Source organism: Cyprinodon tularosa, unplaced genomic scaffold (genome assembly GCF_016077235.1).
Source record: "Cyprinodon tularosa strain WSP-4 unplaced genomic scaffold, ASM1607723v1 ctg76, whole genome shotgun sequence".
Lineage (NCBI taxonomy): Eukaryota > Metazoa > Chordata > Actinopteri > Cyprinodontiformes > Cyprinodontidae > Cyprinodon > Cyprinodon tularosa.
In genome coordinates this window covers 1,101,068-1,128,395 of record NW_024039518.1, presented here as the reverse complement: position 1 = coordinate 1,128,395, position 27,328 = coordinate 1,101,068, and the positions used below count along the sequence as shown (strand labels likewise).

General features: G+C 41.8%; 1 protein-coding gene across 4 annotated transcripts in view; it reads left to right on the top strand.

The window, feature by feature from the left end:
- The window catches only part of chd3 (chromodomain helicase DNA binding protein 3), a 67,296-nt gene extending 41,517 nt beyond the window's left edge, over positions 1-25,779 (top strand). For all 4 annotated transcript variants that reach the window (XM_038270400.1, XM_038270399.1, XM_038270397.1 and 1 more), the window contains exons 35-40: positions 1,556-1,664; positions 2,187-2,319; positions 12,705-12,900; positions 16,031-16,194; positions 16,691-16,817; positions 25,199-25,779. In XM_038270400.1, the coding sequence (XP_038126328.1) occupies positions 1,556-1,664; positions 2,187-2,319; positions 12,705-12,900; positions 16,031-16,194; positions 16,691-16,817; positions 25,199-25,479 (1,010 nt within the window). In that variant the 3' untranslated portion in view covers positions 25,480-25,779. The remainder of the gene's footprint in view (positions 1-1,555; positions 1,665-2,186; positions 2,320-12,704; positions 12,901-16,030; positions 16,195-16,690; positions 16,818-25,198) is intronic.
- The last annotated feature ends 1,549 nt before the right edge of the window (positions 25,780-27,328 follow it).

Here is a 27,328-nt window from a genome sequence, read left to right as displayed (position 1 = left end):
TCTCCTCACATACACCTGCCTCAGCCACGCTTTCATCATCTCCTCATCCATCCAGCCTTTTTCATTTGCCTTAATATCATATGTCATCAGAGCGCTGTGTCTGTCTCGCTGTCAGCTCCCAGATCAGCTTCTCTGATTGGTTGATGCTGCACGTCCAGCAGCAAAACTTAAATTTTTCCATCTCGAGCTGCAGCAGCGCATTGGCAGATGCTTAAACGCCTGCTGCTCAAAACGCGCTGCGGGACCTTTTGCTGCGCCTATACGCGCGTCAACCATTGACTTTGCATGTAAACACGCTGCTTCTGCTTCACCTGCTGGGTCCGGTTCACACCGATGTCGAGCGGTTGAATAACAGCGAGCACAGCTTAATTTGTTTCACCATGTTTTTCTCATCAGCTGTGAGATGGGCACGCATGGAGTCACAAATTAACAGCGATGGTGATGAGTGGAAAAAAAAACACCTGGTCTCCTTACATTCAGCCACTCTTTCATCATCTCCTCAATGAGGTGGTCTCAAAAGTCGCAGTTACAACACACATAGGGCGCACCGCACCAAAGGGCGCACCGCACATTTTGAGGGGAAAAAAAGACGTTTAAGTGCGCCTTATAGTCGTGAAAATACGGTACTTAAAAGAAAACATAACAGAACCAAGACTGTGACACTCATGACCAAACCTTATTTAGTCGGCCAAATCCCTTACATTAAAAGTAAACTAATAGAAATTGCCGCTTTAATTTCTTATTCTACTAAATAACAAGGTAACATGCTATGATCTTTATGTTCTATAACAACTTTAATGTAGATGTGCGGCCTCAGTGTTTAGATCTAATGCTGCTCACAGTGACCCTCAGTGACCTCAGGGAGCATGTATGTATGTTGAGATATCATGACATATTTGAGGGAACATTGCTTAAAATACAGATGAGTCAAAGCAAATGGGCTGTTTTATTGTAAAAGCATTGTGAGTGATTTCTTTCATTTAAAAACGTCATCCCATTGAAATTAGAGAACCAAGAATGAGGTAATATGTGGGAAATAAAAATTATTGCCTGGAAATTTAATGAAACACCACATATAGTATCACTCTTCCAGTTATTAATGGATTAAGAAACTTTTTAGGTGGAAATATACCAAAGTAAGTCAATTATCATTTAAAAATCTCTTAAATTTGTAATGATACTTTTCCCTGCATGTTGACCCATTTAAACTAACTATATCTATTTTTTTTTGATCATTTAAAGAAAGATTAGTGGAAAAACCTGAGCTGGTTTGAAGAGAAAGGTTCAGTTATAGAAACTGTTTCATTAAACCAACCATGGTTGTCCAAACAACTTAAAAAGCCTCCACTTGTATCAACAAATAAAAACTAAATCTTGCTTTCAGGGCCTCTGAATAATCACACCTAGGGGCCAAGGAGTTTATCCTGAGCTCTATCAGCGCCCCAGAAAAAGCTGTGGGTCCGCAGAGAAAAACACCTGCAGTCAGACGGCAGCCAGGTACGCCGTCTGAAAGCGGCCTCCTTGTTCTCACCTCGCTGCCTTCTTCTTCCCGCAGAGCTGCACACTCTCTGGCAGAACGAGGAGCGGGCCGCCATCTCCTCTGGGAAGATGAACGAGATCTGGCACCGTCGACACGACTTCTGGCTCCTGGCGGGAATTGTGGTGTATCCTTAAGAGCAGTTGCCCGGGAGATGACCCCCACTGTGTTTATTTATGGGGATCTTTTCTCTTTCTTTTTTTTTTTTTTTAACTGGAAGCCAGACGGCCAGCGTAATAAGTCAACAAACCAGCCAGAATGATCCGTATGAGCTGAACAGTGATGGAGAAAGGGATTTAGTTCAGGTTGCTCCCTTCATTACGGTAGTTAAGGACATTTTTATCATACTTAATAGCTAATAAGGAAGCAGATTCAGGCTAAAATACAAACAAGAAATCCACTTTAGAGCTTACTTAATGCTAACTAATATGATAAACTTAAAAATTATCATTTTTGTTTGTGTGTTAAGATGTTATCTCTAAATTGAAAGTCTGTAGTTAAAGATCTCCCTTCGTAAAGTTCAGTCCCTTTGAATCAGATCTATTTTTCTCAGCATCTATCTGAATAAATCTGTCCTTAATTTAACAGTTAGTTGGCACTGAAGTGAGAAATGTAGCAACTTTTTAGAGACCCTTGACCAGTTTATCAGACACGGCTACGCCCGTTGGCAGGACATCCAGAACGACCCGCAGTTCGCCATCGTCAACGAGCCTTTCAAGTCGCAGGCAAACAAAGGGAACTTCCTGGAGATGAAGAACAAGTTCTTGGCTCGACGTTTTAAGGTAGGACCCCCTAATAAAAGAGACTAACTACAAATTAGGGCTGGGCAATATGGCCTAAAAATAATACCTCAGATTTTTTTATTTTTAATTCAATTTACAATTTTTTCCGGGTCAGCATGTCTTTGGGTATGCGGGCGCATCACTATCGCGCTGCGCTATTGGCAGCCATGTTTCTGTTAACAGATAGCTCTCTGGACCGGGAACCTTTTCTGACCATTTTGAAATATGCATTTCAATACACAACCCCATGTCTTCTAATACAACCGCATCTAAATAAACTTTTACATTTGCTCCGTTAAACTGTGTCTCTGACATCATCATTGAACATGCTCAGAGCAGTCTGGCAAAATATGACTAAGCTATGTTTATCTGCGTTTTAGTTGTTTCTTTCTTTAGGTTACGCGCTATATACCATAATGTTAACACGAAAGGAAAAATCTTAAAAATGAAAAATACTAGATTTATGTTTAAATCCAAAGCTGAAAAAGTTAGCTCCCAGAAGTAGCGTAGGATCCCATTTGCTATGCAGATCGGGCAGAGACGAGTGATAAACCAGACAGGATTTAAGGCCTTTAATTTCTCAGCAAATATTATTAAACTTTAACACATTATAGTTTAGTATACTTACTGTTTTTAAGGAGGGGAAAATGTAATTTAGGTATTTTTTACAAAATAAAATCGAGGGCAACCCAGATGTATATCTGGTTGCACATGAGCAAATGAGCTGATGGTGCGGATCATGCTTCCGTGACGGATCGGGTATAGTGTTTCGTGTGACGCTGTTGCTTGTCAAACTGCAACCTGAGAGTGAAAGGCAGATTATACTTCTACAACCGCACACATCAAATGTCGCTTGCGTCTGGTCGCGAACCAGTTTTGCTGGTATGCTTCTGCAACGACGGTCTGGGATTTCTAGGGACGCACAGCAGGTTCCCGCCAAAGCGCTAGGTGGAGCCTATTCGAGAACTCGCAAGAATTTCTTCGGCGGCGCCGGCGGGAGTGTTTTTCCAAAACAACATATCTGAGGCATCGTACAAGTGGTTGTACTTCCGAACCTCCTCGATCAACCTTTTGTCGTGGTTATCCATTGTTTTTATTACTCTTCGGTTTTTAACAATGGCGTGCCCCAGCACCAAATCGTGAAGGAGGACCACACAGACAGCCGGAAAGGCATACCAAGGAGCAATCACAGATGCTTTTTGTCTGCGCACTTCCGCTTGAGGTCTGCGCGGGTTTGCTACCGTCCGACGCATACTCAGGATTTTGTTGAGGTGAATAACGATGGTTGCAGAGCCTCTGCATTTGGGGCATGGTCGCGCACAGAGACAGATTAGACATCAGAAATTAAAATTGGCCTTAATACTGCAGCTACAGAAACCCCGGGGAGCCAAAAATGCCCCGTTATAAAGAAAATTCATTTAATTTTTTTAAAAATCGCCTGCAATTTAATTCATTGAATAGATTTTTTTTGCCAAGGCCTACTACAAATAATTTGTTTTATTTGTTTTTTATTACTTCAGAGAAAAAAATAATAAGAATTGTTAAACGTAAAGCGTCGTATTTTTGGTCAATATTAGAGTTTTTATTCCTCTTTGGAAACTGATTCATGCATGTGTTAACTTTGTATTAGTGCAATCACCAGCCTTGCCTTTAGATTACATCATGACCATGAATTGCATTTTTTCATATAAATGTTTTTTTATTACTTAAATTGAGATTTTTGTAATATTTGTTATAATTGTGTAATTTTATCATGTAAACAGAAGAAAGAAAAGCAATATTGGCTTCAGCTGTGGTAAAATGATTAGTATCAGTTTTAAAAAGAAAAAACCTGTCTGTCTGTAGTTTCCAAGCCTAGAATGTCTCAGTCTCTTGGGTCACCTGACTGTTCAGTGGTCGTATGACGGATGCCCCTTAGACCCACATTTCTTCTGAGTGGTACTGCTGACGGCTGCACTTCTGGAAGAGCTCTCATCCTGTTTTCGAGTGTCTCACATGTTTCAGATCCTTCCCTCAACATCCTCATTTACTGTATCTCCCACTCCTGTTGTTTCTCCCCATCTCCTTTTAACAAACCGTTTGAGCTTTTCTGAGATCAGACGACCACAGAAGCACAGAAACACACAGAGAAGCAGAACATTTCTCATAAATATCCCTCCTGGATGTCGTCAGCTCTGATTGGTTGTGTAACCTGACTACTGTTTCGCATTATTGCTAAATATAGAAAGATTTTCCTTGACTCACAACAGATTCAAGGTTTACATCTTAATTTGTAATACAGGAGTTAACAAGGTCAAAGAGATCATCTAAAGGAATGAGCTTTTAAAAGAAGGTATCGCCTTTTTTATCAGTTCGATTACCTTATATTTATCCAGGCAGCTTGTTTGGATATAAGATGTAAAAACACTTCATCATTATAATCAGCACTAACTGTGCAGGACCTGAGCTGAGCTTAATGTTAACTCCATCTTTTAATGAGCCATGTGTTGTCTTGATAGAATCACACATGGTGGTGAATGATTGTTTGTTGCACACAGGATGCAGAGTTTCAGATTACAGCATAGGAATGTCAACAAGGAGTGTTTTTATTGTGGAAGACAAAAATATCCACATTCTACATATTATCTTTTAATTCGAGACTACAGTGTTATTATTATTGTTATCATTATTCATATGATTTTAATGTATGTTTTATTTTATCAATATTATAATATTTACTTGGTGATTCATTAATATTATTTTCTTTATTTGTTTATTTCGTTATATAATTGTTGTTGTTTTCTGTTGAGAAGTTGTTTTCTGTTTTGTGTCAAAACAAAATGAAACCAAAAAAAAAAATATAAAAGCTGAATTAATCTGAATTAGATCCTTAAATTCTATAAAATTTCAGATTAAGATTCTCCAGCTTAAGAAGGACATACAATTAAAACAGGTTTGGATTCCAGCATCAATTGTAGCATTTAAAAAATAACTTTATTTATAGAATTGATTAGATCAGCTGATATTCGAAAATTGCTTGAGCCCAGTCTTAGTTTTGTTCCTCTCGTGCTCCCTTAAAGTCAATAAACTTAACTTTTTACATGATTTCAAATATACAGGAGAGAATAAAAAGCATGGAATCGTTTATAAATTATATTTCCAGCTTTAAAGGAAGTTAATTATGACAAAATACGGTAAATATGATGTAAAGCTGTGTTTTTATTGCTGTTGGAAGTAAATTTAGCATTAGTGATCAAAGCTAATCCATACATCCATCCCTACATCCATCCATCTATTCATCCATCCCCACATCCGTCCCCATCTGTCCATCCATCCATCCATCCATCCATCCATCCATCCATCCATCCATCATCCCCACGTCCATCCATCCATACATCTGTCTGTCCATCCATCCATCCATCCATACATCCATCCCCACGTCCATCCATCCATACATCTGTCTGTCCATCCATACATCCATCCCCACGTCCATCCATCCATACATCCATCCATCCATCATCCCCACGTCCATCCATCCATCCATCCATCCTTCATCCCCACGTCCATCCATCCATACATCTGTCTGTTCATCCATCCATCCATCCCCACGTCCGTCCGTCCGTCCACCCATCCATCCATCCATCCATCCATCCATCCATCTATTCATCCATTCATCTATACATCCATACATCCATCCCCACATCCGTCCATCCATCCATCCATCCATACACCCATCCCCACATCCGTCCGTCCATCCATCCATCCATCCATCCATCCATCCATCCATCCATCCATCCATCCATCCATCCATCCATCCATCCATCCATCTATACATCCATCCATCTATTCATCCATCCATCCATCCATCTATACATCCATCCCCACATCCGTCCGTCTATCCATCCATCCATCCATCCATCCATACACCCCCTCACCCATCCATCCATCCATCCATCCATCCATCCATCCATCCATCCATCCATCCATCCATCCATCCATCCATCCATCCATCCATCCATCCATCCATCCATCCATCCATCCTAGCACTAAAGATCTTGTTCACAGTTACAGATCAAATAATATTTCTTGTGTTGATGTCATAATATAATACAAGAGTACAAATTCTGTTTATTCTTGCACAGTTTTTTACCTTCTGTATTATAATTGCATACAATAAAACTGGGCGTGTTACTGCCAGCTTTCACACAGACCCCAGTTTGATGATTTGAATTCACAAAGGCTTCACATTTTTCAGAGCTACAAGGTGATTTCAGAAAACCATGTTTTTCATTGTTGTGTAGTATTAACCCATGTGTTTCATTATTGATACATGAATTATATGACACCTCTTTATCATTAGAGAATTGCTTTGCTGTTTGTTTTATACCTGAAAAACATGTTTGAACAGAAGAAATGCGTAATAAATTGCACTTAAACGATTCATGTTTCACAGATAATACAAATATAAACTCATATTAGCCAATACATTTTTTTCTATCAGAATGTTCAATGAAGACTAGCTTTGTACATACATCAACTAGTGATGCAACCTGGACACATCATCAGTGATATTACCTGGTATCATAGAGTGTTTTGGGTCTTTCAAACATCATACACTCTCCTCCAAAAGCGACCCAGCCAGAGTTGATCAGACCCCAGCTTGTGTCCAGGTAGCGCTACCCTACCCACGGATCTCCTCTCCTGATCCACAACCACCGCGAGGCAACCTCTGCTGCCTCTGTGGCCTCCTTGATGGCCCTTCGCTTGCTGGCCCCTGTGATGCCCAGCATGCTGTACACCCTGCAGAGGGACTGGCCAGCAAACCCTCTGCATCCCACCTCAATAGGCTCGCACCTTGCTCGCCACCCATTGAGCCGACACTGCTCCACCAGATCGCTGTACTTAGCCCTCTTTCTCTCGTTGGCCTCCTCGATGCGGTCTTCCCAAGGGACCGTGAGCTCCAGAAGCACAACCTGCTTCGATGTTGCTGAGGTCAGCACCACGTCTGGCCTTAGTGATGTTATGGCCACATTTTCTGGGAACTTCAGTTGTTTCCCCAAGTCTGCCATCAGCTCCCAATCCTGTGCCATTGCGAGCAGGCCAGAGGAAGAGACCCTGGCAACAGCTGGTGGTCCTTCTCCAGCTCTGATGAAGGAGATAGCCTTCTTCGCTGGGCGGAGGCGCTTGCAGTGGGCTATTCCACTGCAGATGGAGTTCGCTATGGCCTTCAAGACCTGGTCATGACGCCAGCGATAGCGCCCCTCACTCAGGCTCCTCGGACAGCAGCTCAAGATGTGCTCCAGGGTCCCTCTCTTCTGGCACAGGGCACATGCTGGTGACTCCACCTTCCCCCAACAGAACAGGTTAGACGGGCTTGGCAATACGTCATATACAGCCTGGATCAGGAATTTTATGCGCTGGGGCTCGGCTTTCCACAGCTCAGTCCACGTGACTTTGCGCTCTGCTGCTTGGTCCCATCGCGTCCAGGCTCCCTGCTGCCGCATTCCAAGCACCCTGCCGGACTGCTCTTCTTCCACTGCTGCCCGCACTTCTTCCTGGAGCAGCGTCCTCCTCCTCTTCTCCTTTGCCTTCCCGCAGCAAGGTGTTGTGCTGCTACCAAGGCCTGCTCTTCCCCAAGCCACTGTCCCCACCAGAGTCCTGTGCCGCAGCCGTGACTCCGCCACTTCCACAGTCTCTGCCGCCCTCCACTTCCTCCCCGTCCGGACCTCGATACCAGCCTGAGAGACTTTTGGGTCACATGACTCTCTGTATTGCAGCACCTCCCTAGTTCGGCTCACCTTGAATTCCTCATTCAGGCTGCTGAAGGAGAGCTTCAGCATGTTGTTCTTTCCGTATAGGGCAATGCTGCTCAGGCTCCGCGGTACACCCAGCCACTTCCGCAGGAACCTGCTGACTCTCCTTTCAAAGCCCTCAACTGTGGAGATTGGGACCTCATACACAAGGAGGGGCCAGAGAATCCTTGGAAGGATGCCATGTTGGTACACCCAGGCCTTGAACTTGCCAGGTAGACCTGATTTGTCCACCGTAGCTAGCCAAGCCTCCAGATCTTGATTGGTCGCGTTGATGGCTGCTGTGTCTCTCAGGCTGCAGTTGAAAACTTTCCCCAGGCTCTTCACCGGCTTCTCGGTGATGGATGGTATCTGGGTGCCGCCAAGTGTAAAGATGAACTTGTTGGTGACTTTTCCTTTCTTTAGCACAAGGGATCTCGATTTAGCGGGCTTAAAGGTCATGCGGGCCCAGGTGATCAGTTCTTCCAGCCCCTTCAAGATCCACCTGCTCCCTGGGACATTTGAAGTTGTCACGGTCAGGTCGTCCATGAAGGCCCTGATGGGCGGCTGCCTGACACCAGACTTGGTTAGGGGCCCTCTGCACTGAACCTCGGTGGACTTCGCCAGCATGTTCATAGCAAGTGCGAAGAGGATCACTGAAATGGTACATCCGGTGATGATTCCCTTCTCCAGCTTGTGCCAGTCCGATGTTATGGATCCTGCTGCAACCCTCAGACTGAACCTGTTATAATAGTCCAGAATGAGGTCTCTGAACTTAGCTGGGACATGGTGGCGGCACAGTGTCCGCTCGACGAGCTTATGAGGTATGGATCCATATGCGTTCGCAAGGTCCAGCCACAGCACGACTAAGTCTCCCTTGCTCTCTCTGGCTTCCCTGATCAGCTGAGTGACCACGCCATTGTGCTCCAGACACCCTGGTATCTTTGGGATCCCTCCCTTCTGGACCGAGGTGTCGATGTAGGAGTTCCTGAGGAGGTAGTCAGTTAGACGCCTTGCCACAATGATGAAGAATAATTTCCCTTCAACACTGAGCAGGAAGATGGTTCTAAACTGATCGATGTTTGTAGACCCTTCCTCCTTCGGAATCCATACACCTTCTGCAAATTGCCACTGCTCGGCAACCTTTCCCCTCCTCCAGATTACCTTCAAAATCCTCCAGAGCCTGTGGAGTAACTTTGGGCAGTTCTTGTACACCTTGTAAGGTACCCCACTAGGTCCGGGGGCTGAGCTTGATCTTGCCTTTTTGACTACCTCCTGGATTTCCTTCCAGCTGGGCTCCCTCCCATCGAAGTCCACTGTTGGTGCTGGTGGGTCAATCAGGGACTGGCAGTCTCCCAGGTCTTGCTCCCTGGATGCATCTCCATAGGTTGCAGCCAGGTGATGGTTGACCTCTGCTTTGGAACAGGTAAGTTGACCACTGCGTTTCTGCCCCAGCAGCTGCTTTGTAAACCCAAACGGGTTTGCTAGAAAGGCAGTGCGCTTCCTGGCTCTTTCCTTCCTTCTTCTCCTATGCCACTCAGCCCTCCTCAAAGTCAGGAGCTTCTTTCGAAGTATGTTGCGCAGCTCTGAGAGCGGTCCCCTCTCCTCCTCTCTTGCCTGCTTAAACTGCCGCCTCAGGACCCTCAGTTCCTTCCTGAGCTGGTGGATCTTGTGTGCTCGATTGCTCATGGTGTAGGGCAATCTCCCTGCTTTCTTCTCCTCCAGGCCAAATCTCTCAGCTCCCATGCTGATGATGATGGTGGTCATGGTCTGGAGACGCCGATCGACTTCCCCCTTGGCTGTTGCTTCTAAGATGGAGTCGGTGTCCTCATCAAGATGGACAGCTTACAAAAAATAGTTTTCTGACAATGTCTTTACATGGTTAAGTACGGTAAATGATCTACTGGAGGATAATTGAACTCTCAGATCCTGGGTTAGGTTTTTATTTAATTTAACCCTTTTTTTATTGTTATTAAATGCATAAATCCCAGATCCCTTTTTTAGGAAAGATGGTTGTTCCTTATAATTTCAAGTCCCAAAACCTTTATTTTCCTTTTAATCTAGATTTGTTTGTGTCATATTTTTCAGAAAATAAGTATAAAATCTGCTCTTGCGAAAGAAAATAGAAATATTAGAAAATAGAAAATTCAAATTAAACCAATACTTTGGTCAACACTTATGCCATGTTGCCTTATTCAACAGATTAAAGCTTTTTCTTACAAGACATACGCTAATAAACTTTATTTTTACCAGGTCTAGATAAAGCACACTTTGCAGAATCATTGTTTTTTTTCAAGATTTATTTTTGAAAAATTAGTTGGAAGTTTGCAGGTTAAGCAAAACAAAGTTCCAGAGAAAAAAAAAGAGTTTTTCTACACCATTTCTGAGAAACATGGAAATCAGCATGACTTGACATTTTAGTTAGGTGGACAAAAAATGCGGAAGAGAGGTTTCTTCTCCTTAGAATGGAAGAAGTGACATATTTTCCACCCAGACATCAGAACCACACAGGAAATGTCACATTTATTTTAACAATTTTGGGATCTAAAAAGTTTGTGTGTGGGGAGGGGGATTTTTATTCATCATTAAAGTCATTAGGGACTTTAAGAATTAATATAAAAATATTCAAAACTGGATATCTATATTCATTTTGAAGAGACACTGCATAACTTTATTTCAATTTATAATAGCTTCAATTTCAAGCTGGCGCAATGGGTAGCACTATTGCCTTGCTGCAAGAAGGTTCTGGCTTCGATTCCCGACCATGCCTTTCTGCATGGAGTTTACATGTTCTCCCGGAGCATGCATGGATTCTCTCCGGGTACTCCGGCTTCCTCCCACAGTCCAAAAACACGACTCTTAGGTTCATTGGCTTCTATAAAAATTTTCACAAAAAAGGTGGGAGTGTGTGAGTGAATGGTTGTTTGTCTCTGTATTGCCCTGCGATGGATGGGCGACCTGTACAGGGTGTACCCCGCCTCTCGTCCGTACACAGCTGGAGGTGCGCCACATCCCCTCGTGACCCCGTTTGGGATAAGCATGATGGAAAATGGATGGATGGATTTACAAGTCTACTCATTCTAATGCATAGTCATGCTCTGCACTGGCTGCACTTTTCAAAACCTTACCTTTATTACTTTATAGCGTTGGATCCGTGTGAGGAGTCATGTGACCCAGAGAGCTGCGTTCCTGTGGTCTGAGATTTAAACATTAGAACTAACTAAACTAAAAGGCAATTATAAAGGAACTAGTTAATAGCAGTAACTAGCTATGTAACTTATTATTATATAAAAGTCAATTAAAAGCACGCCGTGTAACTTTTTGCCACTAGGGGGTCGTCTAGTGCCCCTGATGGAAACAAGCACTGTCACTAAAGTCAACAGTCAGCCGCCCAGTCTCCTGTGTCTTCATCATCATCATCATCATCTTTATTTGTAAAGCGCTTTATAACAGTTACAGCTGAAAACAAAGAGCTGAACATACAGTAGCTAGTAAAGTGATACGTTCTTCCAGGTCACATGACCGGGCTAATGATCGTTTATCTTCGCCCAACCTATATAGTCGATATTTCAAGAGGGGAGCCCCGCTCGTAGCATTGATTGTGTGAAATGCTGTATATTAGCCAGAGGAATCATTTAAAATAACTCATATGCGTCAGCTCTTTAGGTCACAAAGTCCACACACAGTATCCCTTTAAACAGATTTGTTGTTTTTTACTTATAAATAGGGACGAAAGTTTCCTGGTGGAAAGCACACATGACAGCGACCTGCAACTTCAGCATGCATTGAGGAGAGATGACGACGCAGAGGCCCTCATTCAATGACAGCGCTCCTAGCGTATAGCGCTCACTGAAGGCTAAATATTGCTGTGATTTGCTAATTATGTGCGGGAACAAAGACTTTATAAACGTGGATTAGAAGCTATTTAAAGAAGCTCAGGACATCATCTCAGCTGACTGCCATCTGCTGCCTTTAATCAACACATGTTCATTACTTTCTCAGGGCTGTACTGATTTTACTTGCATAGTTTCCGTTTCTCACGCACAAATCCTTAATATAACAGTCCTGCTAGTTTTTTTTTCTTAAATAGTGTAAATCCTGTTTAATTCTATTGCAAACTATATTTTAATATACTTAAGTTGCTTTAAAAGCATTATTTTCTTAGCTTCATACCTATTTTATAGCCAATTAAAAGCCAATATGTAAAAAGCTATAAAGTTCTAAAAACTCTTCACTTGTCTAACAACACGCTGAAATAGTACGGATAAGTTTTTATTTTTTTCAGATCTGTGGATCTTTAAACACCTATTTTCTATAATTTAACCTCTAGTTGTACTTTAGGTTCCAAAAGCCAGAAAGTTTTCCAAATTCTTCGACGTATTAGATCATAAATATTAACTGCATAGTTACTTTAGTAGTAGTAACTGAGTTACTCAGTTATTTTCTTGCAGAAGTAACTAGTAACAATAACTAGTTACTTTTTTAAGTACGTTGCATCTACCTTATCTACAGGTCAGGCGCCCCCTGGTGGCTGAACGTTACACAGCGTTGCTTTAATGAACTGCAGGACTGTGTCTTTGAACATGTGAACAGTTGCCCTCCTGTTGTCCCCTGCAGCTGCTGGAGCAGGCTCTGGTGATCGAGGAGCAGTTGCGGCGGGCTGCTTATTTAAACATGACCCAGGACCCGAGTCACCCAGCCATGGCGCTGAACGCTCGCTTTGCAGAGGTGGAGTGCCTGGCGGAGTCGCACCAACACCTTAGCAAGGAGTCGCTGGCAGGAAACAAGCCAGCCAACGCTGTTCTGCACAAAGGTCAGTAATAAAACTGGAGACGGCTCTGGTCAGAACGTTGAATCCACAGATTAAAGGAGCATAGATTGGTTGGGCTACAAACAACTTCCATTGCTCTTAAAAAAAACTAATTTTCTGAAGCTTTAAACCATACAGTAAAGAAAAAAAAATTAAGTCCAGTTGATGTCAATAAAAATATCCTTTAAATACTTCAGGTTACCCCTAAAAACCAACATCTAGACAGCGGAAACTCTGGCAGAGCTGGGTGTTGAGATGTGATGATGTTAAACACAAATTAAAACAGGTGCAATTGATCCACCTTTTGAGAAAATGGGACCTATGCCCTTTAGAGGTGTGCAAAATAATCGTCATGATGATGCATCGCGATTCTAATTTTTTTGATCTACTGAATCGATTCTTGACGCCAAGTTTCGATTCTTAATAAAAAAAAAAAAGGAATAAATAAAATACATGAATGGTTGGCGCACATCAGCCAAAAACAAATGTAATACTACTTCCAGTACAGTAGATGTCGCTGCGGATGTGTTGACGCCTGCTGCCTTGTGTCAAAAGCATTTCTGGCCGCCGGATACTGCGACCAGTCATTCATAAACAAAACATTGAGGAGACTGAGAAAATTCCATCACAAGTCAGATGTTTGGATGAATTTTGGCTTTAAAAACAAAGAAGGTAAAAAACAAAATTGATATGACTCACGTAATTTGCAAAAGGGGAAATGTCATACCATTGAATGTTTTCATTTCATTGGTCTAAAGGAAACGGCACTGATAATATTTGTTTCCAGTATTTGTTTTCATGGCAATACCTCCAAAAGCTGTATGGCTGTATTTTTTTCTAACAGTGTTTAGTGAAAATATGGCGATGCATCGCAATATTTCAAGTATTGTGATGCATCGTAATTGAATCGCATCGTGGCATGTGAATCGTGATTCGAATCGTCACTTCTTTGGCAATGCCCACCCCTAATACCCTTGTTATGACAAAATCTGTGACCCTTAACAACTGTTATGACGATTTATGCGTATAGCTACAAGAGTTTAGTTAAAAATGGAAAAGCCGCCAATTATGAGGGGAGTTTTGCTTTGCTTTTTCTCATTTTTAGAGCAACTTTGATGGGTTTCATTTCAAAAGGAGCAGGTATAAACTTCAAAGTAGCCAAACTGGTATTTTAACCTAATTCTGAGTACTTTTAAAATTCATTAATCCAACACTTCGCCTTAACAGTGTTAAGGGTCACAGTTTTTGTCGAGTCACAAATTTTGTCGTAACACTCTGAAGTTGAGTCCGTAGCGGTAAATTACACTGCAAATACAATCTAGAAATGTCAAAATTTCTTAGATTAAGTGTATTCAGCCTTAATTTGAGAAGGAAAGTTAGATGATTTGCCAATGGAATGAGTATTTTCATACTATTTAAATAAGATAATTAGATAATATGCACTTAAAATTAGACAATGCAATTTTTTTTCTTATTCTAAGTATAAATTGTTCTGTAAGTGTCTCACTTACCTCTTCAATCTAGAACAAATACTTTCCATTTTTTTCAGTGAAACTCCTGTAACTCTTTTATTTGCAGTTCTTCAACTGAAAACATTTTAACACCTTTGTTGAAAATTATGTAAACTTGCCAAGTAAGATCGAGAGTTTTTGCTCCTTTATGAAGCTTTTTTGACCAATGAGGAGTTTTTTAAGGAAGTATCTGGCACTACTGTAAAACTATAAACATCACCAAAGCTCTGTCGTCTTGTTCGTTGTTTTCTGGGAAGTGATTTAAAGAGGGAGCTGCTCAGTGAGACAGTGGGTAGGCCTGTTGTCTTGCAGTAAGAAGGTTCTGGGTTCGATACCTGGCCCAAAGTCTTTCTGCAGGGAGTTTGCAGTTCTCCCTGAGCATGCATGGGTTCTCTCCGGGTACTCCGGCTTCCTCCCACAGTTCAAAAACATGACTGTCAGGTTAATTGGCTTCTCTAAATTCTCCTTAGGTGTGAGTGAATGTTGTTTGTCTCTGATTTGCCCTGCGATGGACTGATGACCCTGCTCAGGGTGTACCCCGCATCTCGCCCGTAGACAGCTGGAGATGGGCACCAGCATCCCTTGCAACCCTGGCTGGGATAAAGCGTGACAGAAAATAGATGGATGGATGGATTTAAAGAGGGGGAAAAAAAATAAAAGTGGATTGAATGTCTCAGTTTTAACACAATCCAAAGCTGCTATTAAAACATTTCTTTATCGTTTTTGTGCAAATTTGCCATTAAGATGCTTTGGGTGTAAACACATCTAAAACTGAAATAAACTTTTACACATTTTGCTGACAAGATTTCCTGCAAACATTCATGCTGCTATGAAGCTGTTTACTAATGAAAATAACGTCTGGAATCCTGCCAGAACCTTCTAGATTTCTTTAAAATATGCTCTGCATCTATCTTAGCACTATTCATCTTATTGGATAAATTGGCTTCATAAGAAAAACAGAAACCTTTTGCACTTAAGATCATTAAACTTTTATGTTGTGTCAGCGTTTCACCCTGGAAGGAGAACAAATCCGACATTCCTGCTCTTTGGTGAGGGTGTGTGTAAACCTCCCCGGACCTGTGGATACTGTCAGAGACCTTGTCAGGAGTTTGGGTTGGGAGCTGTCTTTAATTCCCCTCTATAATAGGCTCTGAGAAGCCGGGCCAAGTAAATTTAGGCAACTGGATTCGGAGGAAAGTTGAAGAAGAAAAAAAAAAAAACTTGGCAGGCACATAATGGCAGGCAAACAATGATAGATATACAGATCAACCATCTGTTGTGCAATCCTTCCTGCTGCAGGGACCACACGGCTTCGTCTCAAGGCTTCAGTTATGTCGGGGAGATAAGCTTTCACAGCGTTAAGTGATTGCTCCAAACACTTCCTGGCCTGTCAGTGTTTGTATTCTAGTTAGTTTTTTTTTAGCTTGTTTTTATCTATTATGATTAATGATTAAATGAATCTAAGGAAGTGATTAAATAGATCTAGATAATTATATGCCATCTCTTAGAAATACAGGATTCAAGAATTTGTCGTATTAAAAAAAGAAAAGAAAAAAACGTGCAGCATCAAATGAAAGAGGGTTTTATAATGGAGGAATGTTTGCTTGTTGTTGTCGTTGCAGTGTTGAACCAGCTGGAGGAGCTGCTGAGCGACATGAAGGCCGACGTGACCCGGCTGCCTGCCACGCTGTCCAGAGTCCCGCCCATCGCCGCCCGCCTGCAGATGTCCGAGAGGAGCATCCTCAGCCGGCTCGCAAGCAAGGGCACCGAGACGCACACGCCTCCGGTCCGCAGCCCGCACACACAAGCACATTTCTCTATCCTCGTGGGGACTTTCAGTTGACTTCCATTCATTTCTAACCCATTTCTACAGCCTAACCTTGACCCTTACACTAACCCTAACCATTACAGGTTCATACATAATCCTAATCCTAACCTGAACTCAATTCACACCTTGGTCCTAAACCTAACACGTAATCCTAAAACAGCATTTGTACCCATGGGGACCAGACATCGGTCCCCATGATGTAGATTTATGGAAAATGGTCCCCAACATGTAATAAATACACACAAACACACAGTGTAACACGTAGCCTCAGTCACAAGCTGAAACCTGCTGCAGCCGCTATTGGAAGGATGGAGAGGGTCCAATGAAAACACACCGACTTTTTTATTCCTTCACCTCCTCTTGACTCCACAGGCACTTATTCAGCATTTCCTTTTCACCTTACATGACATCCAGTGAAAAGCGCTTCATGATGAACTTCTCTTTCTTCTTGCAGCCCATACCTCCAGGACCCTACGCCACCCCTCAGAACTACGGCGCCCCCTTCACCCCGGCGCCGCCCAGCGCTCTGCACATGGGAGGAGCCAACTACAGCCAGATGCCGCCGGGATCCTTCATATCAGGTCAGTGTTTCAGGGTTGCTGGTTTTTCAAAAGCGCACATTTGTGGTCGAGGGAACATCAGATTATGCTTGATTCCTTTTTTTTTTTCTGTTGGGGGGGGCTCTGATAATTACAGCCGTCAGAGATAATTTAGTGAAGATAAATCCCACAAGGCTTGATCTCTGTGACAGTTTGGTGGTTGATTTAAGAGGGATTTATGTTTCTTTGCTGGGGGCGGGATTTAGCCAAACTAACTGCTGCTGCCTCGGGCGAAGGAGATAAACATAAATCAGCGCAGGTTTGGAGCTGAGGTTTGTCATAAGCCCCTCGGAATAGCAGACGTGGGCACTTCAGGTTCCTATTGGATTGCATGATAAGAATCGATGAAAATCATCAAATCCTGCAAGACAAATAGAACAAAAACTTCATAATGTTTAATGCGGCAGCATTGAAAAAAAAAAAAAAGGCTCTGCCTGCAGTTTATTAGAGAAAATATTCAAACCTTTTGAACTTTTATGCTTTTTGTCACATTTTTACTGCAAATTCAGTTTTTGTTTTATCAGGATTTTATAATTGTAGAAAAAGTGGTACATTGGTGAAGTTAAAGGATACAAGATTGGAGTTCTGCCCTCTTTGCTCTAATATTTAGTCCGGTCGTCCCTTTTCAGAAGTTCTCTATATTTGAACCATGAGAAGAAGTTTAAACTGAAAAGATCTGTCCTTAAGCCATGCAGGGGACTGAAGGAAGATGTGGAAGGAGATAAGATGAAGTCTAACCTTTTAGAGTTCGTTTAAAATGCCATGGGTTGCAGAAAACTGATACCGCACAGGGAAGCGCGGTGGTGTCAGAATCAGCTGTTGGATGCTTTTTTTCCTGGCATGAACAGGAAGGCATGTTACTTTGTTTGTAGACCGTTAGAAGCTACATATTAAAAACCAAAGCTGAGGTTCTCAGCTTCTAGCAAAGCAGAAAACACGGAGCGCTTAACCCAAACTGCAGTTTACATCAAAGAGTATCTGTGTTAACACGACCAAGTCAAATCCAGACCTTAGATTAAAAGTCTGTTTGCAGATGCACTCCATCTGTTGTTTAGAGCTAGAAAGGACCCCAGGAGACCTGCAGCAACTGGAATTTCTGCAAAGTCTTGATTCAGAGTCTTGTTTTTTTATATAGAAAGTCAGACACAGAGGTGAGTAGAAAGTAAAAAGTAGTATTTAAAGAAATTACTCAAGTTAGAGTAGAAATGCATTTGGTAAAAAGGCTGCTAAAGTACTGAGTAACTGATCTGCTTACTACCCATCACCATAACAACTGATTTAATATTTTACAAAATGAAAGTTGAAAAAAATTGTAACTGATATGAAAATTCTAGTGTTACACGATTACAGTAATCTTATATAATTCCGTATTTACACCATGAAAGAGTTTTAGGTGGAATGAACACTTTTTAAAATATTTTTTTTCTGAGTTATACTACTTACAAAATCAATAGTTAAAGTTTCTACAATAGGTTAAATTACAGTAATCTGTTTACCGTGTTTCCTCCAAATGACACATCAGACTCTGAGTATAAAAAAGAAGAGCCTGTTTCTCTTAATGGTGCATATTTGTTTAAAACAAGCTAACTTTCATTAAGTGAAGTTACTCACAAAGAATGGAGCAGGCAGACATTTTACTCAAGTAAGAGTAGTAAACCTTTATCATGTTTTTACTCAAGTAAATTTACAAAGTACAATGCATAAAAACTACTTATAAAATATATTTTTTTTCAAGAAGTGATTCAAGTAAAAGTACCTGAATAACAACTAGTTATTATCCACCTCTGGTCATGTATCATTATCCTTCCACTTCGAATCTAGAGATGCATCGATCTACCTGGATCTGATATCGGCTCCGATATCGACTAATTAGCTGGAACCGATATATATCGAGGATTAGGATAAAATACCTAAAGATCTGTTGCATTTGGCCAAGATAGCATGTCTAAATGTGGGAAAGCTAAAGAAGTGTGTATATTTTTGCAGTCCTCTGTTATCACGGCGAATCAATCTGTGGATCAGTGGATGGAGATGGAGGCTGGATTACTGGGTAGAATGAGCTGTTTATGCTCAATAAAACAAGGGATTATAAAGGAGCCAGAACCTGCTCTAGTCAGAAAAGATTTGTGTTTGTGTGGATATCCTGTGGAAAAAAAAAAAACACGTAGAGAATAAAAAAATAAAAGGTGTTCAGAGCTCCTGAGAATCCTATCAATCCTCTAGCTTGTGTTTCCTATATTTGGTTTAGCCGAATTATTTAGGTTTCACATTAGCAACATAAAGAACTACTTTGTGCTATGAGGCCGTTTTTTTTATTTTATCTGCAGCACTTAATCACTTTGATGAGCTTTAGTTGTTAGAAAAAGCGAGGGAGTGTGTGTGTGTGGGGGGGGGGGGGGGGGTCATATCTGGGGGGGAAAAAAAGAAAAGAAAAAACGTGTGGATCTATTGCAGAGTTTCTGATGTGGCTGACAGATAAGACACCTGAAATAGACATTACCGAAAAAAAAAAAAATGTGTTGCTTTGCTATATTAAGGCAAAAACCCTCGCCACTCAGCTCAGCAGTTATAGGATCTAATGACAGATTGTGCAATAATGAAGCCCAGTCTGGACAGGCAGGCTTTGTTTCCTCTGTAAAGTTTGATTGTTACCAAGTTCAAGGTTTTTAAATTTAATTTGCAGAACAACTAAAACAAGACAAAAAAAAAGGTTTTTTGTTTGTTTTTATTTTTCTTTCAGCCTCCTATCTCACCACGCTTGCCTGCTCTCCATCATAGCTCACTGTTACTGTGTGAATTTATTTTCCCGTAATTAGTTCGGCATCTGCATGTGTTCTCCAGACGCACTCTCTGCCCTGCATGTGCGTTCGTGTTCGGAGATGTTTAGATAGCAGAGATGTGGCGGAGATAACTGGTAGAACCTGATACTCCCCCAGTAGCTTCGCTCCAAAAGAAACCACAACAGCCAGCTCCCCCTCTCTCTCTCTCCACCTCCTCTCTGTCCCTCCTTGCCTCCCGTTCGGTGTATCTTGATTTTTTTTTTGTAATTGCAGACTGAGACATCTGTCAAAGGCATTGCATTTCAACGAGCCAGGGGCCTATCGCTGAAAATGTCATTATGCTCGGCCCGTCTGAGTCCGAGTGTGCCAAGAAAACATTCTGACTTTGTACCAAGGTATTTTCAGAGGGAAGCAAACCGCAGCAGGCCTGGTTGTGTAAACGTTGTGTTGTGACTTGTGAACGTGCGCAGGGCAGGGCCCCTGCCGTTTGGTCGCGCAGAAATAGTTGTGCTTCTCCCGTGGTTTTTTTTTTTTCTCTTTTGACTCACCGGGGGCTGTAAGACGGGCCAAGCCTCGTGCAGCCCCCAAAACCTCTGGCAGATTATGAGACCGCATTTACAGTCCTGATTGGGGTCGTGCTGCTTCCTGACCTTTTATGATCCAGCTAGCAGAAGCAGGAGGAGGCGGACCGGCGTTAAAATAACAATCCTCCAATTTTTGCCACCTTGTAATTTCCTACTACATTAATGGCAGTTCATTGAAAGAACGTCCCGCACTCGGGTACACAGAAAATACCCACAGCTAAAGTACACATACACTGCTTTAGCTGCAAATTTCTAAATGCGAGTCTGCAAAAGTTTTCACAGTTGAAGGAAAGTTATAGTTTCGAAAATATTTTAAAATAATTTTTTGGGATCATTCTTTTAACCCAACGCTAGCTATGTATAGGATCGCATTGAAAGCCTGATCAGATCAAAAACCCATTATGGAAACATGTCAGACTGAAGATTCTGATCCAATCAGTTCATCTGATTGCCATTCCTATAGGCGTCCATGTTAACACCGGTTTGGATATTTGGAGTAATGTGTGCAAGACCAGCATGTGATTTTTCTCTTTACTAACCTTCATTCACTGACTCCTGGTCCTTGGTGGAGAAGGTGGATCTAAATGTTAATGCCCTCTTTCCCTGTGGTGAAGGAGTGTTCCTCTGAGCCTTTAACTAAAATGACCACCAAAAAAAAGTATGGATACAAAGATGGGACAAAGATCCATGGACTAAGCAACACCAGCAGCCACAAGCAAAGACCAAGAAATGTGAGGGGCAGGCACAAAGAGTAGCTGAAGTTGAGGATGAGCGGAAAAGTACGACTTTGTTCACAGAGCAGGTGGAAAACTTTGCAATTGCAATTGCACAAAACAGAAAAAAGATGGTCAAGATTGAGTTTGTCAAAGTAGAATAGGGTAAAGACAATCAGTAACTACTCATTTGAGCATACATTTTATATATTCCCCAAAAAGAAGGCAGTTTGATTGGATGCACACTATTTGTAATGCAGCATACCAGGAACCAGATTTGTAATTTCAATCAAATATTTTGTTTTTGCTGAAAGGCTTAAAAGTTTTGTCAAATCCAGTCACAAGAACTTCCAAGAGCGCATCTCACTTCTTCAAAAGAAACTTAGTAACAGGCATGGATGAAGAGATGCTGAACTTGGAAGTAGAGAACAAACCAATTTTGTTTGATCCTAGTTATCCCTATTAGGAAGACCCACAATAAAAAGAAAATGTCTGGGCAGAAACTGCATGTGTGATGGACACTGATGGTTTTTCAAGGCTTAGAACAGAGGACCCAGTTTTAGGAGCAGACAGACAGATTTCTAAAAAAGGTTTATTAAGTAAATGGCTTTGCAGTGAACGATGAGGCTGTCTAAGGCAGAAACCTCTGCAGGGAGAAAACACAGGTTAATGACTATGTATATCTGGAGGAGGATGATAATGTACGTGTGAGTCACTGACCTGGAGTTAAGTCCGAGCCCGGAGGATGAGGATGGTTTCAACTGGTCGGCTGCCAACACGACAGTGAATTCCCAGAGGCCAGAGAACAGGCTGGAGATCAGATCCAAGCAGATTAAAGGAATAGTACACCCAAAACATGATTAGCCTTCATTTTCTACTCACCCCAATGCTGAACAACACTCTGGAGTACTTTTTTGATATCTCAAATGCATCTGGAGATCTGGGAGGCTTCTTGCTGTCTGCTGACATTCAAATAATGGAGGTCTATGGTGCCCGAGGCAGAAAGGTCCATAAAAGTCCACAAAACACGTGTCAATATTCCTCCATACTGCTCGTCCAATGTATTCCAAGTGTCCTGAGTGGGTAGCATCCAGAATCTACTCGAAACGAAGTCATTTAGAATGTTTTTAGAGCATAAACAGTAGTGTATAGTATTTCCTAAAAGCGCGTTCACGAGTCTACGGAAACCGCGGCAGACCAAACCAGACGAAAGTGCGCATTCAGCTCGGCAAAGAACTCATGCTCTTCCTCAACACTGAAGTCCATTTTTCTTTCGTTCTTTCTTTGCACAGGTAAACAGCACATTTCTTCTTCTACGCTTGCATTATCAGCAGAGCAGACGCTGAATGCGCACTTTCATCTGGTTTGGTCTGCCGTGGTTTCCATAGACTCGTGAACGCGCTTTTAGGAAATCCTATACACTACTGTTTATGCTCTAAAAACATTCTAAATGACTTCGTTTCGAGTAAATTATGGACGCTACCCACTCAGGACACTTGGAATACATTGGACGAGCAGTATGGAGAAATACTGACACGTTTTTTGTGGACTTTTATGGACCTTTCTGCCTCGGGCACCATAGACCTCCATTATTTGAATGTCAGCAGACAGCAAGAAGCCTCCCAGATCTCCAGATGCATTTGAGATATCAAAAAAGTACTCCAGAGTGTTTTTCAGCATGGGGGTGAGTAGAAAATGAAGGCTAATCATGTTTTGGGTGTACTATTCCTTTAAGGGAGGCAGGAGAATCCTTTGGGCGAAGCCAAAGACGGTGTCAAAGAGGTGCTCAGGAATCTGGGCCAGGAGATCAGAGATCGGAAGAGATACTGAAGAGAAATCCAGGACAGTGTCAGGAAGCAGTTCCAGCTTCGGTAAACAGGCAGAATCCATCAGGAGTCCGAAAACAGGTCAAGCAAACAGATGAGAACGGGAACAGGCAGGCTATGAGGTCCAAAGGCAGAATGGGTCAGAATGAGGTAATCAGAAACACTTTGATAGGCTACAAGACTCTCACCAAAGGCTCGAAAATTTGGAACTGATTACTGGTTTGAAGGCTGGTTGAATGGAGGTTGGAACAGGTGGATTAGATGATCAGCAATGAGAACCGGGTGGAGATAGGCAGGTGAATGAAATGAGTACACTCCAAAAACAATCCAGAAATCAGTAAAAATTTCTTAAATTAAGTGTATTCACCATTAATTTGAGCAGGTAAATGAGATAGTTTGCCAATGGAATGAGTAATTTTACTCTTAAAATAAGATAATTAGATAATATGCACTTGAAATAAGACAATGCAATTGTGTTTTCTTATTTTAAATGTATATTGTCTTGTTCCATTGGCAAAATGTCTCTTTTACCACCTCAATTCAAGAACAAATGCACCTATTTTAAGAAAAAATTACTTATCTAGATTCAGATTTTTTGCAGCGTAATCAGACCAGTCATCAGCGCCTAGATCATGACAATCATATTAAATTGAGCGTTCATTACCTCATGTGTTGCTCCTATGATCAAGAAATAATAATACTCTCATCAAGCTCCAAGGAAGTCAGAGCGGCGCTGTTACGGCGAACAGAACAGAAGGATCCAGTAATCAGGCAAGACAGACAGTGGGATAACTTAATGCATTTATTTAAGCATGGGTCTGCACTTCAGCAGCTGCAGTGGCTAGGGCGTCTATCTGTAAAAGGAAACACAGGTAAGTGACCACATAAATCCAACGAAGGATGACATGAACACCTGAGTTACTAACCTAGTTTAAGAGTTCAGTCGGTGGGCTCAAGATGCAGCGAGCGCCACCCAGAGTGTCCCAGATGCTGTGACACCGGAGGACGGATAACCAGCAGGAGTCTAAAGCCAGGTTAGGCAAACCGTTCAGACGGGAACAGACAGGCTCAATGGTTGAGAGGCAGAACAGGTCAGGATCAGGTAATCAGAAACACTAAGGAACACTAAAAACACTCAACGCTGGCTTGAGTGAACCAAAATAATCTGGCCCTGATGACTGGATGCAAGCACCTTAAATAGAGGCAGGAGCAGGTGGATCAGATGAGCAGTGATTACAAACCAGGCAGAGTTAGACAGGTGAATGGAATGAGCAATTAAGCCAATCATAAGTGCAAAGATCATGACAGGAGCAAGTCTAGAGGAACCGCAGAGGCTGTAGGCTTTGCTTTGCAGTCTACTACGGTCTGGAACGGAGCAGAAAGGGGCAGGGCGGATAGGGAGGATGTGGAATCTATAATCTATTTAGTTTCCCTTTAAAATCAAATTCTCTAATGGGTTTTCCTAAAGTTTGAACCAGTATGTTTCTCCATCCATCTTCCCACCATTTCCAGCTTTCCTGTCCCCTCTGAGGAAATGTATCCCCATACTTTTATCAGTGGTATACGTTCTGCTCGTATTTTATGACAAATTGAAAATAGGACTTCTTGTGACTTTCTTTTAAAATGACTTTGTTTCTTTTTCTTGTTTTTGTTATTTCAAACCAGATTCTCCCACCTGAGAGTTAGGGTGCTTCTTGGCTGCTTCTCTAAACAGGCCAATTAAGTTGGATTTCTTGGCAGTTTTGCAGCTGGGCTATACTCTTCACCTGTTGAAGATGATTAATTAAATCCTCTAAGAGATGTTTAAAAACATACATCTAATTTAAAACATTTCTCCCTGATCTGTCTGCTTTTTTATTTGGGTTTTAATGATAAAAAGCTGCTGAACCCTTCAGAGATTTATCAGTCGTTGGATTAGATTAAACCAATCAGACACGTTTATATTTACTTTTTACTATTTAACCTTCTGAAGGTAATCGGTTGCTTTTGATTGATTCAAATCAAAACCATCAATCGTTCTCTTTTTTGTTTACATTGAAGTTTGAAATCGTAAAGAAAATGCAAAGAATAAAAAAATAAATCGATGCATATTAATGGTTTTTGCAATGCACTGCATATCAGCAACATCTGGAGCTGAATTTTTGGGAAAAAACCTGTTTTTGTCATCAGGAGGCCGTTCAGCTCCGCTAATGGACTCACATTCTAGCCAAAGCTTTGTCTTTTTGAAGCGTATAAATTAAAGTGGTAGAGCGGAGCACATGGGAGCACCTGCACTGCTGATATCCCCCACCCTCCCAGCAGCTCCTGTAGCACCATCTCTGACCTCTTGACCTCCCTGCAAGGGAGGGAGGGAGTTAAAGAGAAGTCCCTTTGGGGATGTGTAAAGTGTCACATTATCCTGCTCCCCCCCCTCTCTCTCCGAGCCTCCACTACAAGTCTGCCGCTTGTCTGCCCCCACAGAAGCCGCCGCCGCTGCCACTGCTGCTGCTGGGGCCACCGGGGGAGCCGCTGGTGGAGCCGCATGGGGTTCGACTGCCGCCGGGGTTTTCCAGAAGACCAAGGAGCACGATGTGATGCAGCGGCAGCGAGTGGTGGACCTCTGGAAAGACGGCAAGTCAGAGGGAGCCATCGGGCTGGAGCTGAGGATGCCCAAATCCACCGTGCACAGCATCATTGTCAAGTATCGGCTTAGCAACACGGTGGAGAACCTGCCCCGCAACGGGCGACCAAAAAAGCCCTGACGGATGGAGAAGGGGGGACGGTTCTGGAATGTAGCTAAAAACTGGATTTAAAAAACATGAACAAGTAAGACGAAGCTCCAAAGAAGACCTTACAACAAAGCACTTAGGCACTGCTGGAATGTGAGATGTATAAAGACCGAAATCTTAAGAAAATATAGATGCTGAAGGATTAAAAAAGCAAAACATGAAAAAAGGACAGCACTTTGACCCACAAAAGAAGGCAAGCAATCAACTGCTTTGAAGAGTGGACCAAAAATAAACAGGGAGAGATAAAGGGTGCTGCTGAGAAAAAAAAAAAAAGCTTAAAAAAAAAATCACCGGAATGAGAAGAGGAGGACTAAAAAGGAGAGAATGTTAATGCAATCATTTTTTTTTTTCAAAGAAAAATGCAGCAAAAAGGATTTTTTTAGATATTCTCATGCAGATTTCTTTAGACTTCTTTTTTCTATGTTTTTTTTCTTCCTTTGAGCCAAAAGATTTCCCTACAGATCAATCTTTCATCTGCAGACGGACTGAACAAGCCGGTTCCCTCGATCTGACCCCGTACTCCCTCATTCCTCCGCATCCCTCGCGTCCTACACACACATACATGCATAAATATACAAACACTGGAGCTCTCAAGCAACCTGAAAACCTGCAAAGAACTCAACTTTATCATCTTGAAACGGAGCAAGATCAAATCCAAGCTCAAAATAGAAAAAGAAAAACTGGGCCACGATCATCTCGCAGGGAGGAAAATTAGGAAAATACGTTTAAAGCGCTTCATCCCATGGATTGTCCTGTTTAAACTCAACCAAGCCTAAATCCAAAACTTTTTTCTTGCCTTTTATAAATTAATCAGTAGCAGCTCACCCAACCTGATGAGCTGCCAATGAGATATATGCTGTAACGCAACTGGAACAATGTAACTTGCTCTTGCACCTTTTTTAAAAAATGCCAGATTGTATTCTAACAGTTCTCTCGCTCTGTTGAAGTACCTACATTTCCTGTTTTTAGACCTCATGACAACAGAAAGCTGTATTTACGAGCCGCTCTTCCTCATAGATGAAGCCTGCAATCTGTCACTGAAAGAAAAAGGGAAGGCTCGCTTTGAAGCTGGAAGAGACATTTTTGTTCCTCGATCTACTTTAATGTGACAGCGTGATGGATTCCACTTGGAGGAAAACGTCCCTTGATCCCAGAGAAAATAAAACACTCCCGTCTGCATTATCGCTTTTTTCCCAAAACCCGAAAGTGTGAGTGCAGCAAAGCTGTGCCTAAAGTCTTATTGTGAGATTAAAACAATGAAATCCCTACGCCTGGGATGGGGCAAAATGAAACGTTTCAGTTAAAACAGTAAAAACTTGATTGGGGTGTGTGGATGTTATGATGCTAAATTTGCCTTGTGTTTCCCTTTAATTTTAAAGGTGAATGTGTGGCCTGCAATGAGTATACAGTATGTGTTCACATTCACAAGTGTTGAATCCTTGCAGATGTGTGCAATTGTGCATGGTGATATAGAGATTTTTATAAAATCTAGATTTTGTATTTCTAAATGATTGTGCCAAGGATTCCTTTCGTTTTAATTGTTTTTTTTGTTTGTTTACTTTTTCATCGTAAAGCTTTTGGTCTTTTAACACATTTAGCCAAAGAAACTCAACTCTCTAGACCAGATTTATATTTAAATTTAAATAAATAATAAGAAAAAAACACATTAAAGCAAAGGTAAATGGGAAAATGCGACTGGAATATACAGAATGTGTGAAGAGGAATTTAAAGTTTGATGAAATAAGCATGCTAACATAAGCTTTTTTGGATTCAGTTCAGTAACCTGTTGTATTTTTAATTTTCTCCTTAAAAAATATCAGTA